The sequence below is a fragment of the Theropithecus gelada genome, chromosome 2, assembly GCF_003255815.1.
Source record: "Theropithecus gelada isolate Dixy chromosome 2, Tgel_1.0, whole genome shotgun sequence".
In the NCBI taxonomy this organism is placed as follows: Eukaryota; Metazoa; Chordata; class Mammalia; order Primates; family Cercopithecidae; genus Theropithecus; species Theropithecus gelada.
The window spans coordinates 31,990,811-32,008,648 of NC_037669.1; the positions used below are offsets into that span (position 1 = coordinate 31,990,811).

General features: G+C 45.7%; 1 protein-coding gene across 4 annotated transcripts; it reads left to right on the forward strand.

Annotated features, from left to right (window-relative positions):
• The first annotated feature begins 1,187 nt into the window (after window positions 1-1,187).
• On the forward strand, window positions 1,188-16,776 carry TAGLN3 (transgelin 3). 4 transcript variants are annotated; one of them, XM_025375618.1, is made up of 5 exons: window positions 1,188-1,645; window positions 1,951-2,132; window positions 3,311-3,485; window positions 14,562-14,664; window positions 16,306-16,776. In XM_025375618.1, exons 2-5 carry the CDS (start codon window positions 1,953-1,955, stop codon window positions 16,445-16,447), a joined length of 600 nt encoding a protein of 199 aa, XP_025231403.1. In that variant the 5' UTR covers window positions 1,188-1,645; window positions 1,951-1,952; the 3' UTR covers window positions 16,448-16,776. The 4 variants fall into 4 exon arrangements, with proteins under 4 accessions (XP_025231403.1, XP_025231402.1, XP_025231404.1 ...); XM_025375617.1 differs by having other exon boundaries at window positions 1,218-1,645; window positions 1,780-2,132; XM_025375619.1 differs by having other exon boundaries at window positions 1,329-1,645; window positions 1,859-2,132.
• Window positions 16,777-17,838: the final 1,062 nt, after the last annotated feature.

A 17,838-nucleotide genomic window follows, 5' to 3' on the forward strand; every position in this document is an offset into this window, starting at 1 on the left:
CCTACTGCTCTCCTGAAGCTCCTGGTTTTCTGTTTTCAGAGGACTCTCTCCCAGGCCTTCAACGACTGATCACTAAGTCTTTTTCAGGCAAACCACCGACATATCTCCTAAGTAATTAAATTTTCATTAGTCCAGGCACCAGCCGGTAGGAGATTTTTCTCAATACATGTATTATTTGAGGAGTCATTTCCTGCATAGCTTCTAATCAATTTCCCACAGGGACAAAGATCATCATCCCATGTACCCAGAATTGCTTTATTTAATATGCTTTAGTCAATTTATCAATCTGTTTTCAATGCAAGAATCGTATTTTATTCCTCCTCAGTCCAGTAGTTGGCATAAACACTCAGTAAATATCTGTTGAATGAAGAAATGAACCAAAGAAAAAAAAAATGTGGGATTTTTTTCTCATGAAAAACACCCAGAGAATTACACAACACCAATGAGACTCAGTCTTTACCCACAAGTGGCTTACAGTCTAGGGGGACAAACTGCCAAGTCCTTTAGCTGTTACAAAAATTTGGGGCCAACTTAGATCTAATGGTTTCTCCTGAGTGCTTGTTTGCTCATGAGAAATATTCAGTTACTACTGACAGTATGTCAGTTGTGCCTTCACGGTCTTTACTTCAGATGAAGTCTTTACATTCTATCAAAACCTTTCACTCTAATTCATGAAACTTGCCGGGCACAATGGCTCATGCCTGTAATCCCAGAACTTTGGGAGGTGGAGGCGGTCAGATAACCTGAGGTCAGGAGTTCAAGACCAGCCTGACCAACGTGGCAAAAACCCCACCTCTGCTAAAAATACAAAAATTAGCCAGGCGTGGTGGCACGCACCTGTAATCCCAGCTACTTGGGAGGCTGAGGCAGGAGAATCGCTTGAACCCGGGAGGCGGAGGTTGCAGCCAGCCGAGATTGTGCCACTTCAACCTAGGCAACAGAGGGAGACTTCTATCTAAAAACAACATAGTAATAATTATAACAATAATTTAAAAAACTTGCTCTTAGTGTCTTTCAATTAAGGGTAGCATGAAAAAAATATCTCTCTTGAATTAGTCAAACGGAGGCACAACAGTTTCAGGATGAAAGTTTCTGGGTGAAGTTGGGCTGGCAGCTGAACAAGTAAATGATAGCAGCTCTCAGTCCCTCCTCTCCCGTCCTGCCAGACAGTTGTTACCTCAGGGCAGGGGGAAACTGGCTTGGCTATTCCCGACAGATGGACAGTCGGTAGCACGGACCCTCCCACAAGCCCTCATCCCCTTGTGCAGCTGCCGGCCTCGTAGACAATCGTAGACAATCGGCTGTCTCCCCAGAAGAGGGAAAGAATTGTGCAGATGAGAAAGAGGCTCTCAGCGGGAGGGAGGCAGGCGGGTTGACTGACACGGGAGAGGGCTGGCTTTTTGGAGGGATCTTAGCAACGGCCCTCCTTGAGCCATCTCAGCCACGAGAAAATCAAATCAATGTGCCATTCTTCCAGGCACGAGGCAGCAGCAGCAGTTCAACATGAAAGGAGGCTTCCTCCCTGCCTGCTAATTACCTGCTCTTCCCGGATCTCACGGTTTCTGCCTTTGCAAAGTGCTACTGAGAAGGGGGAGAAAACGTCCGCCACCCATCCCCCTTGCTGCCTGGGGGTTCATACTTAATTGTGAGCCCATGTTATATCATCTCGTCTCATTGATAGGCGGGATTCGAGAGGGGGGGTTCCAGCCCCCCTGGACCGGCCGGAGCTTTATTCTAGAGTTACTGGCGCGTGGCTGTGCTTTTCTTTCCCGTTTGTAGGTGAAACCCCATTGGCTTCATTGGCTCCTTGATTTAAACCACGCCCGGCTTTCTGCCCGCTTTGCTGCTGCTGGGCCAGGCTGCCCAGCCATATCCCAGCCCCGTCTGCAGGGAGCCAGAGCCTGCTGCTGCTATTGTGTGGATGCCGCGCGTGTCCTCTCTTCTTTCCAGAGATGGCTAACAGGGGCCCGAGCTATGGCTTAAGCCGAGAGGTGCAGGAGAAGATCGAGCAGAAGTATGATGCGGACCTGGAGAACAAGCTGGTGGACTGGATCATCCTGCAGTGCGCAGAGGACATAGAGCACCCGCCCCCCGGCAGGGCCCATTTTCAGAAATGGTTAATGGACGGGACGGTAAGGCCGGCAGCGATCTCGGTTGCTGGGGCGGTGGGCAGGGAAACCCTCCAGGGCCCTTTCTTTTAACTTAAGGCTGCGGGAAGAGCTGCTGTTGCCAAGCTCTGTGTCTCACCAGGAGGGATGGGAATGCCTTTATTTCTTCAGGATTGGAAGATTTGGGCTCCATGCACTATTCCCTAGCTAGCTTGGGGGTTCTCCACTCACCCTAGCATCACATCTCCCTTCTGAGTTGGCAAATTCGAAGCCCTTTTGATTTTTCTAATGAGAATAGAGATAAGTATGTCCTTGTGATTTCCTCAGCCTTCCTAGTGCATCAGCAATTCTGGGGCCATTTCTTTCCTTAGGGGAACGCGTTGGTTACACAGTAAAACAAAGGAGGGAGGAGGGGGACTAGCCACCTTCACATTCTTGTGGGAGCCATGCACCCTGGAAGTGTTCAGTGTCTGTTTATTGAGTGGATGGGTCCTCATGAAACTAAAGGGAGTCCTTACTTGTTAACTGCCTTTCTGACCAGATGCTTGTGTGTGTTTGAGGGTTTGAGGGCCGCAGGCTCTGTGATCCAAACAAGCCCATCCTTTCCTGCAGCCTGTGATTTACTGTTACATAACTGCTATCCAGTGCTTCTGCTGGGTTGCCCAGAGCTTGGGTTATATATATATATATATATATCTGGGAAAAAGGTACCACATTCACTTCTTTTACACATTATTAAAATATATGGGATGAGTAAATTGCAGCCTGCTTCTTATTTGCCTTTTGATAGAAGAAATAATATTAGACTCTATCATTTGAGCTCTGCCAACCTCAGGAGCCACTAAGTCATTCCTCCTTTGAAAGTCTGGAATCACGTCCTCATCACGTCACGTCATTCCCTATCTGTAAACATTCTTTCCCTCCTCCAGAAAAAGGAAGGGAGGAACAGGGAGGGAATGGCGCTCCTGGGCTACAGGAATCTCTGTAGTAAGGAGCAGCGCTAGGAATGGGGTCATCTGGGTCTTTGGGGCTTAGCACAGGTGCCTGGCTACACAGCCCTGAGCCCATGCCTTCCTGGGGCCCATGACTTGCTCCTGCCCAAACTGGATGAGCAGTGCCCCATGTGAGCAGGATTCACTTCTCATTCTTGACCTGTAAATACAAACGGAAACATTGATTCTGTCTCTCCCCTCCCACTTCAGGTCCTGTGCAAGCTGATAAATAGTTTATACCCACCAGGACAAGAGCCCATACCGAAGATCTCAGAGTCAAAGATGGCTTTTAAACAGATGGAGCAAATCTCCCAGTTCCTAAAAGCTGCGGAGACCTATGGTGTCAGAACCACTGACATCTTTCAGACGGTGGATCTATGGGAAGGTAAACAGCCCTCCCGCTTTTGGGATTGTTCTTTTCTTCTTCTCTCCTTTGCCCCATCTCCTTGTAAAAACTGCTCACAGTGTTCTTCCCTGTGCCTGTTGATGTGTGTAAGATGCTCTCAGCTGTTATTCTGGGGGCACTGTTTGCCTTCCCCATTGTTATGTTCTATTAAAAGGAGCTACTCTCTTCTAATGGAACACACACCCTGAGGACACAGAGGGGATCTCAGCAACTAATGTAAACAGAAGCCTCAAGCTAGAGGAAGCTAATGGTGACATACATGCCTTTTATTCCTCTTACCCCTCCCATAACAAATCACAGTTACCAGAGGAGAAGGGAGGCAGGGGGCCAGTGTGCTTCTCGCTCAGCTGCAGCTTATAGACAAAGCCATCTGGGGCTATTATGTCAATCTGAGAAATAGATAGCACTCCCACCTTTTGTTAAACCATGATCTGGGAGCTTGGTGACTCTGCCTTCCGGACATGCATTCTGCTCACAGTGTGACAGGTGCTTTTTTCCTTCACATTTGTGAATTGACTTGGTGAGGAAATCTTACAAAAGCATAAAAATCAAATCACACTCCTGGACATATTTAATAATCTGCCATTACTGGGGGACATGATGTGAACGGAGACACTGCCAGAGAATTTGGGAACTTCGGTCATGGTGTCGTTAGTGTCCCCTTTAGCGAAAATGTGTATACCCAACCATGTGACTGTGTTCCTTCTCCACTAGGCCTGCCTGAGGCACCAGGAGAGATACCAACTAGTCAGAGCAGGACTGTCAGATTGACTCTGCTCTCACATGCTCTTTGTCACTGGCTGTCATTAGTGGCCCAACCAACAGGATCCCCAGGGCAGTGACCCAAATGGCTCTGTTCACAGTGAGAATGGGGTAGCTTTCCCCTGATGGAGAGACATGGTATTTTAAAGGGTATTCAGATGACGGTTGAAATAGATCTCTAGCAGAAGACCATTCTACTACTCATCACACTATGATTTATAAAGACACAATGGCCTCCTTAATCCTCGGCGTCATGCAAAGAGCTAGCAATGTGTGTTTCCCTCATAGGTGAGTGGTTAAAATCCTAAGATGCTAATTAGTTACCTTGTGGTTTGCCATTATTTAGAAATTCAGATATTCAAAACTGCAGGCCAGGCCAATCTATGGAACTTGCTGTTGAGCCTCCAAATTCTCATGTAATTTCACAGTTCAGATTTGATCCCTGCTTCCTAGATCAAAACTATGATGATTTTTTTCCAGCTAATACAGATAGCTACTGCTTGTTGATGTTTTCCTATGCACTAGGCATTTTACAAGTGCTTTATTGCATAATGCCAGTCAATTCTGCTAACAATCCTATGAGGTAAACGTTTTTTAATTTTCCCGTTTCAAAGATGATGAAACTGAAGCTTGCCCATGGTTACTTGTGTCCATGAGAGAGCAGAGCCAGAATTCAAACCTGGGCTCTCTGACAGCCAAGCATAGAGCCTTAACTAGTCTGCCAACCCATTCTTGGGCCAGGAGGCTTAGTTTCCTTCACCTACACCGTGAGTGTGCTGTTGAGTCATAATGGTGACTAGCTGATGAGGATGAAGAGAAGGTGAGGGAGGAGGTGAGGAGGAGGAGGAGGAAGATGATTCAGGGCTGTGTGGGACAGAAGGATGGAGAGTCAGTGTGAATGGAAGGGACCCGGATGAGTCCTCCCCACCCCACCAAGTGCAGGAAGTGTGTAGGAGGAGGAAGAAGCCAGGAGGTCTGTGGGAGGTGAGGATTCTGAGAGCTTTCCTGTCTTCATGCTACTGAGGATGCTTTACTTGCCTCTCCCCCTTTTTACAAAGAACACAAAGGTAAAACTTTACTCCTCAGAGGTGCTCACAGCAAGTGTGGAGGAGTGTAAGGAGAAATGGTCCCTGATGTACACAGTCGGAGGAGGTATATACCACCTGCCCCAGACCTGTGTGTTAGACTCCTCTAAAGGAAGAGGGAGGCCCGGAGGGATGAGTGTGGTCGCCTGAGCCAGGACCATGGACCAGTCAGCTCCAGGGGAACAAGACAGACACTAAGAGTCCCAGCCCCAGGGTAGAAAAGTGGGGCTTTAAAGGAAATAAGAGAGCAGGTCCACTCCAAGGGCAGCAGGACTGACAGGTAGCAGGAAGAACTGTAGGCAGGTCATGCAGTAGGTAGGGACGAAGAGGAGAGCTGTCAATAGGAAAGCAGGTGCTTCGGAGTTTCCAAATGGCCCTGAGAGGGTCTGATGGCCCCCTCCATGGAATGGCAACTGAGGACCGAAGTCCAGGGAGATTTGTTATAGGTTGGAGAGGATATCTGATATTCCCCGGGATACTGTCTGAAGCTTAGGCCAATGCTGGTCACCATGCAATAGGGCAGGAGGTAGAAAAGTGGGTTGCTTTGAGCAGAGAAGCAGGGAGAGGTAGGGGAAGGCTGGCAGTACTGCAGAGCAGACTGAGCAAGTGAGGTTGGGGTCCTTTCTGCAAGAATTGGTTGTTACTCATGTGTGACATAAGAAAACTGGAATCAAAGGAATGCTGCGGGGCAGGATTGGCACGTGTTATGTGTCTATGTGCATGTGAGGGGATACATGTTTGTGCACACAGTTATTAGACTAGCTGTTTGCTTAGCTTACCACATTCTCCCTACTATTCTCCACCTTGACTGTGGTTTTAATGCTGTCCTCACATATCAACTTACATTAATTCCGGATTCCCTGCACCTTGGTTGTGGTGTCTGTGGCCACTGTGGCTCCAGCCCTCCTTGCCTAGGAGCTTATTTTCCTCTGCAGGTATTTCATGCCCAACAGCTCTGTCTCCCATCTCCCCTACTCAGTGCCTTCTCCCAAGTGAGGGCTCTGCTTGCCCACAGCTACCCTGTGACTCTCCAGGCTGCCTGGATGTTGCAAATTTGTAAGTCTGGAGAAGCCCAGGCTTGCCAAATGCCTTCTTGTTTAGGCTTCAATCACTTCTACAGGCTGAGGCCCCAGATGTACCACCATCCTTAATCACCCCAGGTGAAATACTTCAAATAGACTGCAGGGTAATTGGAATACAAGATTCAAGGCTTTAAAGTGAAATCCAAAGCTAAATGGTTCAGAAAAACAACACAATCACAGGGACATTATAGACAAAGCTACTGAAGTCCCCCTAGGGCAGAGCTGGGGTGACCACTTGCTTTCAGTGATGGAGAAGAAGTAGGGTGGCTTAGAGGAATGGAACGGGCCTGGGAAGTCTTCTCGTGAATAACAGAAGGTGAATGGCCTGGCAGATTACTTTTGGATTTGCCATGGGTGCCCTGGAAAGGGCAGGGGTGGGGCCATCTCAGCTGTCTATGATTCAGAAGAAAGTACTCTGCAGGTAAGACTTCAGCATCTTTTCCATGGACAGAAAGTGGGAAAGGGAGGAAAAGCAGAGCAAGAAAGGGAAGGGTGTGTGTAAGAGAGACAGAACATTTTAGAGCAAGTGAGTGTTCTGGTCTAGTAGCGGGACAGAAAGACTGCAGTGCAAGCTTATCCTGGAAGGTATTACAGGAGCGTACAGGCTCCTGAGTCAGAAATTAGACTGCCTGGACAATCCTGTGCTCTACCACTTATCAATTAACTTCTCTAAGCCTCAATATTCTCAGTTGCAAAGTGGGGATAATCATGTCTATTTCACAGGGTTGATATGGAGAGTAAATGAGATAGTTCATTAGAAGTGCTTAGCATGGTTCATGATGATAGTAGAGGATAATAAAAGTTGGTAATATAGAAATTATTATTGTCATTGACTTGTCTTTTCTAAGATTAACAGAAAATAAGGGAGGGAAGAGTAAGTCTGGAAAAACACACATTCTGTCTTAGAACAAATGGACTTAGTGGCCACATACAGGAGCTGGTGGCGTTGCCTGGATGACCTTTACCCTCTCTGACAGCTGTGGAGCCTTTACTTCATCAGCTGTTCTCTAATACAAATGACCAGACTTTAGGAGTCACCTTATTGAGTTTTTTCCACTTTGTGGTCATTACCCTCTTGATGTCTTTCCCTGTAATTTATTGCTTTACCAATTCCAGACACAGAAGACCCCGCTACACTGGAAAGAGCATGAGTTTTGGAGTCAGGTAGATGGGTTGAAATCTCTTTTGCTACATACTAACTGTGTGACCTTGTTTAAGTTGCTTAGTTTCTCAGAGCCTCAGTTCCCTTCTTGGTGAACAGTCCTAATGCCTCTCTTTTGTAGAATTTTTGTAAGGATTAACTACGTAAAGAAGCTAGCATAATGCCTGGCTACTAGACACCTAATAAATGTTGGCTCTTCCCCCCACACCATTAGTCATTCAGCAATGATCTTGTTGGTTCATTTGTGTAACCACTTGATGTGCATTGAATGTATAAAATTCTAGAATGTCAGAGCAGGTAAGATTCGCAGATCGATCAGTCTCACGGCTCTTCTTAGTAATCCTACTGAGAAGGATCCTGGACACATGATCATGTCGTGCCTGTTCCCCTTTCTTGATGACTGGGAGTTAGGGAGGCGTGGTTTACGCTGGAAGTGCCTGGAGGTTCAAATATATTCTCTGGGAAGGCGTCATTTTGTGTGTCATTCCTCAACAGCAAGAGTGAAGAGATATTTCACACAGCATGACAGATATCTTGGGATCTTGTAAGTAAAGTACCTGTAAGGACTTGAGACATCACAAGTGTCTGCTGCTCGAAGCCTCATTTTCCTTTTTTTTTTTTTTTTTTTTTGAGACGGAGTCTTGCTGTGCCGCCCAGGCTGGAGTGCGGTGGCACGATCTCGGCTCACTCAGCCTCCCGGGTTCACGCCATTCTCCTGCCTCAGCCTCCCGAGTAGCTGGGACTACAGGCGCCCACCACCGCGCCCGGCTAATTTTTTGTATTTTTAGTAGAGATGGGGTTCCACCGTGTTCGATCTCCTGATCTCCTGAACTGCCCACCTTGGCCTCCCAAAGTGCTGGGATTACAGGTGTGAGCCACCGCGCCCGGCCTTGAAGCCTCGATTTCTATCAGAGCAGCCGTCACTGCATTTATTTCAAGTGGCTGCTGACGATTGTATTTGGTGGGTTTTTCCTTTAGCAGTGGCTCTCTAATGCCAGCGTGCATCAGAATCACTAGGTAGGTTTGTTAAAGCACAGACTGCTAAACCCCAACAGCAGAGTTTCTGAGGTATTAGGTCTGAGGTGAGGCCAAGAATTTGTATTTCTTACCAATTCACAGACCATACTGATTCTGCTGGTCTGGGAACCCCATTTTCAGAGCCACCACCCAGAGCAGTGGGAGTCAGGGAGGCAAGCAACAAACATTTATAAAATCCACAGAGCAAACCCAACCTCCCCTCTGATATTTCTCCCTTGACTGTTGCAATATTTTGGTCTCCCTTCACTGGAGAATTGGAAGCTTAGGCCCAAGTTATTATTCAGGGAAATAAGACATGGTTTCATACACAACTGCTTACTTTCTCTGTAAGTCCAAGAAAGATGGAAAAAGCCAGTATTCTAAGAGTTACAAGGCTGAGGCAAGACTGATATATAATAGAAGTATAATAGCTCTGAGACAAAGAACTTTGACTGCAAGACTGATTTTTTTGTATTAAAAGTAGAAATAGAAAGTAGAGACTGTCCAATCCAAGTTGACACACCCAGAGGACTTCTCTTTTACCTTTTTTCTTTATCTTCATCCTTTTCATTTACTTTTTATTTTCATAGACATACATAAGATATCTTAGAAGTAATAAAGAATTTAAGGGAACAAAATCCTTCTTAAAGTATCTTTATAGCATTAAGGATACCTGGGTTGGGGCCTTACAATGCAGAACCTCCAGTCCCACACCCCAGGAGTTGTAACTTAGTAATGCGGGGTGCAGGATCACACTTCGAATAACATTACTTTGTGATAATGTAGGCAATAGGGAGCGCTGTGTTGTCAAGTCAAGCTGTCAGTTGCTAGGTGACTCCTGCTGAAAACGCTTGCCAGGTGAGACAGAGAAAGCTACCGTGCCATCAACTCCTTTTTTAAGACTAATATTTTCAAGCAGTTTTAGGGTCACAGCAAAATTGAGAGGAAGGTACAGGTATTTTCCATATGCCCTCTCTCCCCACAAATGCACAGTCTTCCCCATTATCAACATCCCCCATGAAAGTAGCACATGTTGCAAGTGATCAACCTACATTGGCACATCATCCAAAATACACAGTTTACATTAGGTTCACTCTTGCTGTTATACATTCAATGCGTTTGGCCAAATGTATAATGACGTGTATTTATCATTGCCATATCGTATCAAGTACTGCCCTAAAAATCTTCTGCGCTTTGCCTTTTCATCCCTCCCACCCTCAGCCCTGGCAACCACTGATCTTTTTACTGTCTCAAGAGTTTTGCCTTTTCCAGTATGTCATAAAGTGGGAATCATACAGTAGGTATGCTTTTCAGATTCCACCAGCTCTTGGATAACCAGACTCTATCTCATTTCTGCTATCCCTCCATCCAGAAAATGACCAACACTTAGCTGATCCTTCTTTGAGGAATGTTTTTCTTTTCTTGGAAGAATGGCCTGGAGCAGTGGCTTTCCAGCTCACCCGAGGAGCCCCAGCAATCTACCAAAGCATCCAGGGTGGCCGTCAGGGAGCAAAGTCATTCCAAGCTGCAGGGCTCTGGGCTGACTTCCAACTTGGAACAGAGTTCTTCTAATTATCGCTTTTACTTTTGACTTTGTGGAAGATATCTCTGAAGAAAGGAGTTATTGCTTAACAAATATTATTTAGTACTTACCACATGGCAGACATGGGGATGTTTTTAAACATTGAAAACCAAAGCTTTAGAGTAGTATCTGCCTGTCCATCTGGCTGCCTCAGAATCATCTCAGGAGACTGCCCCAGAATCTGAATATTTAAGATTCTCGGGTAATCCTGAAGATCAGTTTAGCTTGCAAATCACCAGGCAACACCTATAACTCTCAAACTTGCCTGAAGATAAGAATCACCTGGGAAGCTTATTAAAAATATGGACTCCCAGAACTTACCAAACCATTCTCTCAGGAGAATGACCTCAAAATGCATATTTTAAAAGAGATGCGCTCCCCCCCCCCCGCCGCCACCCGCCAGCCAACTCCCATAAATAATCCAAGAAGCTTGGGAAACCCTGCTCTGAAGTAGGCTGTGTATGGCCATTTTTGTACTTGCACAATTTTGAAGGCTTCGTCATTGGGCAGATATGACGCTTGGTTGGGATATGACTAGTTTAGCTTTTCTTGTTTTTAAATTCATTTCACTTATCTTATTGTTATTTAGAGACAGGGGTTCCCTCTGTTGCCCAGTCTGGAGTGCAGTGGTGCAATCATAGGTCACTACAGCCTGAAACTCCTGGACTCAAGCAGTCCTCCTGCCTAAGCCTCCCAAAGTGTTGAAATTACTGGTGTGAGCCACTGTGCCCAGCCTTTTGTTGTTTTATACTTGGTGCACATCACAGAGCTTCCTTAACCTCAGTGTTTTTTTATGCACTTAAATTTTTGTTCCCCAGTTGCAGAAATCGGCTTCTACAAGTGGCCCTGACTCCTTCTGTGTGCCACTCTCATCCAATGGTACTTGATCTGGGCTTCTGAACTGGCAAAGCAAGACAGGGAAGGCTGGAAAAAGGCCCTCTTCCCATCCTGTCAGTCCAAGAGTGCTGAAATTAGGAAACATAACAAGACTAACATAACAAGAAAATAAGCTAGATGTGAACCGGTTCCAGAAGGCAGATTTCTGGTCATAATGTTATTTAGAATCTTGGCAATCATTAACTTAGTGTACTAGTCTATTTTTGTTGCTTTAAAGGAATATTTGAGACTGGGTAATTTATAAGGAGGTTTTATTTTAGCTCATGGCTCTGCAGACCGGACAGGAAGTGTGGTGCTGGCACCTGCTTCTGGCAAGGGCCGCAGGAAGCTTACAATCATTGTGGAAGGTGAAGGGGCGCCAGTATGTGTATGTCACACGGTGAGAGAGGGAGCAAGAGACAGAAGGTAAAGGTGCCAGGCTCTTAAACAGCCAGATCTTGTGTGAACTCATACATAAGAACTCACTCATTATCATGAGGTCAGCACCAACCCGTTCATGAGGGATCTGCCCCCATGACCCAAATACCTCCTACTAAGCCCAGCTCCCACACTGGAGGTCACGTTTCAACGTGAGATTTGGAGAGGACAAAACATCCAAACGATATCACTTGGGCAGAACATCAGAAGTGAGGCCCTCACTGCTTTTCTTTGTTTCAATCTCGTTTGGATGAAGATATGGAGAAACCCAGACAAAAACACTCAAAGACTTATGGACATTGGGGTTGGTGCCCTTGATTCTATAGGGTCTGAAATCTGTGCTCCAGTTTTATCCCCCTCAGTGTGTCTCCTCTGGCCTGGCACAAAACAGCCATTGTGACCCTTTCAGATCATCCCTGATCGCTGGTTCCTACTGAGGAATGTGCTTCCTCATCCAGCCTGCAGTGGGCGCCATGGGAGATGGCGGTGTGGCATGGTGGATTGTTCAAGGGCTTTGCATTCAGACAGGTCTGATCTAGAGCTGGGCTCTATTAACTGATTGGGTGACTCTGGGCATGTTAATTAACCTCTTTGAATTAGTTTTCTCATCCACACATGAGGAGGAATAATCCCAACTCCATGAGGTTGAGATGATATATACAGTGTCTACCCTATAATTTATTTATTTTTTATTTATTTTTATTTTATTTTATTTTATTTTATTTTTTTTTGGAAACTGAGTCTCGCTCTGTCGCCCGGGCTGGAGTGCAGTGGCCGGATCTCAGCTCACTGCAAGCTCCGCCTCCCGGGTTTACGCCATTCTCCTGCCTTAGCCTCCTGTGTAGCTGGGACTACAGGCGCCCGCCACCTCGCCCGGCTAGTTTTTTGTATTTTTAGTAAAGACGTGGTTTCACCGTGTTAGCCAGGATGGTCTTGATCTCCTGACCTCGTGATCCGCCCGTCTCGGCCTCCCAAAGTGCTGGGATTACAGGCTTGAGCCACTGCGCCCGGCCTACCCTATAATTTATATAAAATATCTTGCTTTGGAAAGTTTCTTAAGGAAAAAATTCCAATTTCTTCTTGTCAAATAATGCCTGCTTCCCTAGTGGCTTCTTCCTCAAGTGTAATCACTTCCTTTTCCACTCTCCTGGGATGAGGGTGGGTTGTATTGATAGTTCTAGGCTCCTGGATATTTTATCCTAGCCTGCAACTTAGTTCCCTTTGTCCTTTCTGGGTTTATGTAGTAGTCTATACAAGAAGTGTTATATATAACACTTATATATAAGTGTTAGTTCTTATAAGTTCTTATATATAGTCTTATATTTAAGAAGTGTTGTATAGACTACTACATGAACCCAGAAAGTACAAAGGGAACTAAGTGTTGCGAATTTTCTAGATGCAGGGATACCAGGGATGAACTAGCTACTTGTGAAGGAGTCTGGTTCTATGGTTTAATAAAACTTTGCTTCTTCACCCATTGCTCCAGGGTAGTATCTGTGGCTGAGCTGCTGGATGTCAGGCCCCACATTTTCCCAGATCCTGGACATATCAGAACAGCTCTTTCCAACTACCAGAAACAAGCATCCAGGGTGCTCTTTGTAAAGAGTAGAGATGAGTGATATAACCTAACCTAAGCCTTCCTTTGCTCAATCATTTCTATAAGTTCCCTTTAATAGCTTGCTGCTTAAGAGCAAGTCCTCTCCCTATCTCTTCACAGAATGAGCCTTCGGAAATCATTACCACATTTATATTTTTTAAAAAGTGTCCCATTATATGGTGACAATTACAGAAATGCTTTCACCTGTGGAAGAGTCATTCTAACAACCATTTCTGTATTTCTTCTTAGTTCTGAATCATCCTTATGCCCTCTCCCTTCTGTCTGCTTCTGAAATACTTCATTCTCCACCTCCCCAGTTATTCCTTGAGTCTGGGATACTCTCCATTGACAGCATTTTATCCTTGTGTTCACCACCCAGTCCCACAGGGCCTCAGGATTCAGGCAGTCACCCTGTGGTTAATGTGAAGGTGGGGGCACAGGGGAGAGAGAGAGGATCAGCTTTCTCTCTCTCCTCTTCGAATAAATGAAGATCCTGAACTGGACTTCCTCTGAAGGCCTTAATTGTTTATTTTATTACAGTTCATACTCCGTTCTCACTTTCCATCTGCCTTTCCCCTGTAATTCTGTATTCCCCAGAGACGGAGCTGCAGCAGCTGGGCCAAAAAACTGCAGATGGTTCACCAGGTCTAAAGAGAGCCTTAATATTTGCCCTTAACTTTCATAGTTCCCCACCAGGTTAGATGCTGCCTTCCCTTTTGACCCTATGCTTTCTAGCTTTTGTATTCCACACTGGTGCCTTGCATGGACTTTTGATCTGATTCTAAATTGCAGGCCACCCCCACAGTAGCATCATCTCAGTCTAGGACATGTCAGTCAGCTGGAAGAGAAGAAAGGAGAAAGGATGGGAGGAAAGGCTGAGTTGTAGGGCCCAGTTGCTTTCCCCACAGGTTAATGGTCACTGGGCTTCTTAGGTAACGGGGCTCCCCATCCCACTGTGCAGGGGCCACACTGCACATCCTTCTCCCTTGCTCTCCTCCTTGTCACACACAAGCCAGTTGTTTATTGTCTCCATTTAGCTCTTTTCAAGTGGCACAAAATAAAGGGCCTATCACTTGTGTCACATTGAGTGCTTTCTGTGTTGATTTGCTGTTCTTCATTTGCCAGACCTCTGGCCCAAAGAGCAAAGCGAATACTCAATTTGATGCACATGGATGATTTTATTTATACAGCAACTATGAATGGATTAGAAACTTGGTATCTCTGGTATGTACCATATAGAGAACAATGAACCAGGTTACCTTTTGTTCCTTTCTGAGAAGTTTGGGTATGGTTGTCTTAGGGCCACTTTGGGAGGTGTTTGACAGCACTGCCCCCTTGAATGTGGTCACGCGCAGCCTTCTATCAGAACTTCCCTCCTGGGTGTCCAGCTGTATCCTTCCAGCATTCCTTGGTTCTGACACGTGCTTAGCTTTAATCTCTTTTTTGGTTTCCAGGCAAGGACATGGCAGCTGTGCAGAGGACCCTGATGGCTTTAGGCAGTGTTGCAGTCACCAAGGATGATGGCTGCTATCGGGGAGAGCCATCCTGGTTTCACAGGTAAAAGTCTCTTCCTTGCTCCCTGGCCCAGAAGGTGATTTTAACCAGAGGGAGGGTCTGAAGTCTTGGAACTCTACAGAGGCTTTATGTACAAAGCCCCAGGACCAAGCATTTCTGTCTCCACAACTGTTTCCCCAAAGCAATGAAAGACTGATGCTTCTGTACAGGCCAGTAACCTAGCCAGAGCAGAAATGGTTGGGCCTTTTCTACCAGATACCTGCATCCTCCAGCTCCACTCAGGTTCTGTTTCTCCTGAGGCTCAGCAGGACTGGATGACCTTTCTTGAAGGTGGCTTCATGTCTGAACTTAGTTTTATTATGACTTCAGCCAACTTTGAGCTTTCTTGCCTGCCTCCCTCCCTCCTTCCCTCCTTCCCTCCCTCCCTCCTTCCCTCCCTCCCTCCTTCCCGCCTTCCCTCCTTCCCTCCTTCCCTTCTTCCTTCCTTCCTTCCTTCTTTTGTTTGTGTACTTAATAGAGGGTAAATATGTCCTGTTTGTCTGGAACAGTCATAGTTAATATCTCTGTTGTCCCAGTGTATTTATTAATAGAACTCTCTTTCACTCTCAACAGCATCCTAGTCTGGATGACAAATTATATGGTTATCTCTCAGTAAAGGGCCTTTTCTTCAAGTGATTTTTCTTTTCTTTTTTTTTTTTTTTTTTTTTTTTTGCAGAGGGTAGGGTAGGCAGGAAGCTTAAACTGGATAACTTAGTTGTAGAAGAGTGCCCTGTGGCAAATAATTGATTATTCATTTCCATAATCCCCTTTTCTTCTCCTTGACAGTTATTTTTTTAAAAAAAGTTACTAGCTTATGTCATCTTAAAGAACGCTTGCCCTGAAAACCTCTGAGATATTGGCCATTTGAAACCCTGGTTTTAGTGTCTGTATTATTAGTGAACTACCATGTTCCATGTGGCTACACAACCACAACTGTGTCCTATCTGGCTCTTTACCAAAGTTTGCAGACCTCTAATCTAGAGTGAGACATTTCCCCTCATTAACTCTTAGGCCCCTTGGCTCTAAAATGGTATATTCATCTTGGCCCTATACAGGGAAAGTGAGGGTGGGACTAATGATGTGCTTTGTAAGAGAACCAATTTTAATTTTCACAAAGGCCTGAGGTAGCTGTGAGAGAAAGCGTAAGAAGAAGCAGGCTTCTTCTTAGAAGTCTGAGATGGCCTAAAGTGGTGGGGGAAGAAGGGAGAGTGGGGACAAAGAGAAACAAGGAAAGCTGAGAGTGAATTCCCCAGAGAGGTAGCCACAGATTCTGCCCTCCTCTTTGCTGGAATTCTGGAAAATACCTGGGCTTCTAAAAGATAGGGAGCTCATGCATTCTGGTGGGCCACAGCTCAGGCTAGGGCCGGAGATAGCTCAGAGTAGGTCCACGGCTGAGGTAGGTCCACAGTGCAGGGTAAGACCATAGCTCAGGATAGGGCCATAGATAGCTCAGAGGAGGGCCATAGATAGCTCAGGGTAGGGCCATAGATAGCTCAGGATAGGGCCATAGCTCATAACCACGGCTCAGGGTAGGACCTGCTGATCTATTTGGGGACCCTCAGGAGAGACTGTCTAATTGCATAGCTTGAAAAGAATTGGAAAACTGTCATAATGACATTATTCCCTCTCACTTTCCTTGTCCAGGAAAGCTCAGCAGAATCGGAGAGGCTTTTCCGAGGAGCAGCTTCGCCAGGGACAGAACGTAATAGGCCTGCAGATGGGCAGCAACAAGGGAGCCTCCCAGGCTGGCATGACAGGGTACGGGATGCCCAGGCAGATCATGTAGGACGCCGCATCCTGCCCCTGGTAGAGAGGATGAATGTTCCACACCATGGTCTCTACGAAAAAGAAATAGTTAGTCACCTTCTGACCTTCTCCTTTTTCTCAAAGCCTTCTGTCCCTGGTTTTTGCAAGTGCTGCATTTCTGCCGAGAATCCGCGTTGCCTACTGCTGCCACCTCCTGTTCATTTAGAACTATGCAAAGACTCCGCTTCCCTTTTCCTGAGCTCCTCGGGCCCCAAAGTCTCTGATTATTTATTTATTTATTTATTTGCCAAAAATTCTCCTCTTCAACTTATAGAATGCACCTAATAAAGTAATTAGTCTTGTGTCTTACAGTGTGAAGTTCATTCTTTCTCTTAGGGACTCCGCAGTCCGGACTGGGTTTCTTCCAAAGGCCAGAAAGACGGAATTGAGCTTAAGCTGCAGCTGAGAAATATAGGTTAGCTATGAGGATGCTCTGCCAAGATTATCGCGTTTATCTTGGCAATTGGAGTAGAAAGTTTAGGAGTCATTCCGCCCACTCTGAGAGCCTAGAGCCATGAGTTCAAGAACAAAGTCTTTGACCCCCACAATTTCTGAGCATGCACTTTGTGCTTATTGTGCTAGACCTGTAGAGGACACAGGAAAGACTGAGACAATGCTCTGGTTCTTGAGAAGCTCTTGTATACGTGCCCAGGAAGTATCTGTTGAATGGATGGAAGGAAGAATGGATGGGTGGATGGTTTTATTGAATGGATGGGTGGGTAGATGACTGAATGAATGAGCAGTTTTCACTTCTCTAGCATTCGTCTTCCTCTTACTGACCAGACCCTAGGTCCGATGCTGACATTTATACAGTTTTTTTTTTTCATCATCCAGGAGTTACAGACAATGTAGTTTGCTCTCTTAAAGTCATTTAAAGGGTCTAAACCCCTAAAACCCTAGGATGGTGCCTGGGATTGAGATTTGCCTAAGATGAATAGGTGTTTGAGACTTTTTTCCCCATGGATAGAAAACATCAAAAGGTCAAAAAAGCCTGGGGACTATCGGTTCATCTTATTCTTTCTTACCAGTAGAAACAAACAAACAAACAAAAGACAAAAAACAAGTGATACATCTAGTAAGAGAAGAAATAAGGTATTTTATCCACATCATGAATAATAAGAAAAAGATAAAATAGATGAAAGTATAGACATTGCCACACTCTAAATGTTTGGACTTTTAGTTCCTTGGACTGTATTCTCTCTTTGTTCTCTACAGTTCTAGGTTTACCCACAGGTTCCTATGGGATCCCTGTGGGGGCAGGGCTGCTGAGGAGGCAGAACCCCGGGCCTCCACTCCTGCTTCAACCACAGCAGCTCTGATATATCTGTATTATGTATTGGGATTCAGTATAACATTTTAAAAAGACCTTTA

Excerpts from the sequence above, each read along its gene's own strand:
- TAGLN3 (XM_025375618.1), top strand. The coding sequence starts at position 1,953 with ATGGCTAACAGGGGCCCGAGCTATGGCTTAAGCCGAGAGGTGCAGGAG. Across the intron at positions 2,133-3,310 it reads AATGGTTAATGGACGGGACG|GTCCTGTGCAAGCTGATAAA; the intron begins GTAAGGCCGGCA and ends CTCCCACTTCAG. Across the intron at positions 14,665-16,305 it reads GAGCCATCCTGGTTTCACAG|GAAAGCTCAGCAGAATCGGA; the intron begins GTAAAAGTCTCT and ends TTCCTTGTCCAG.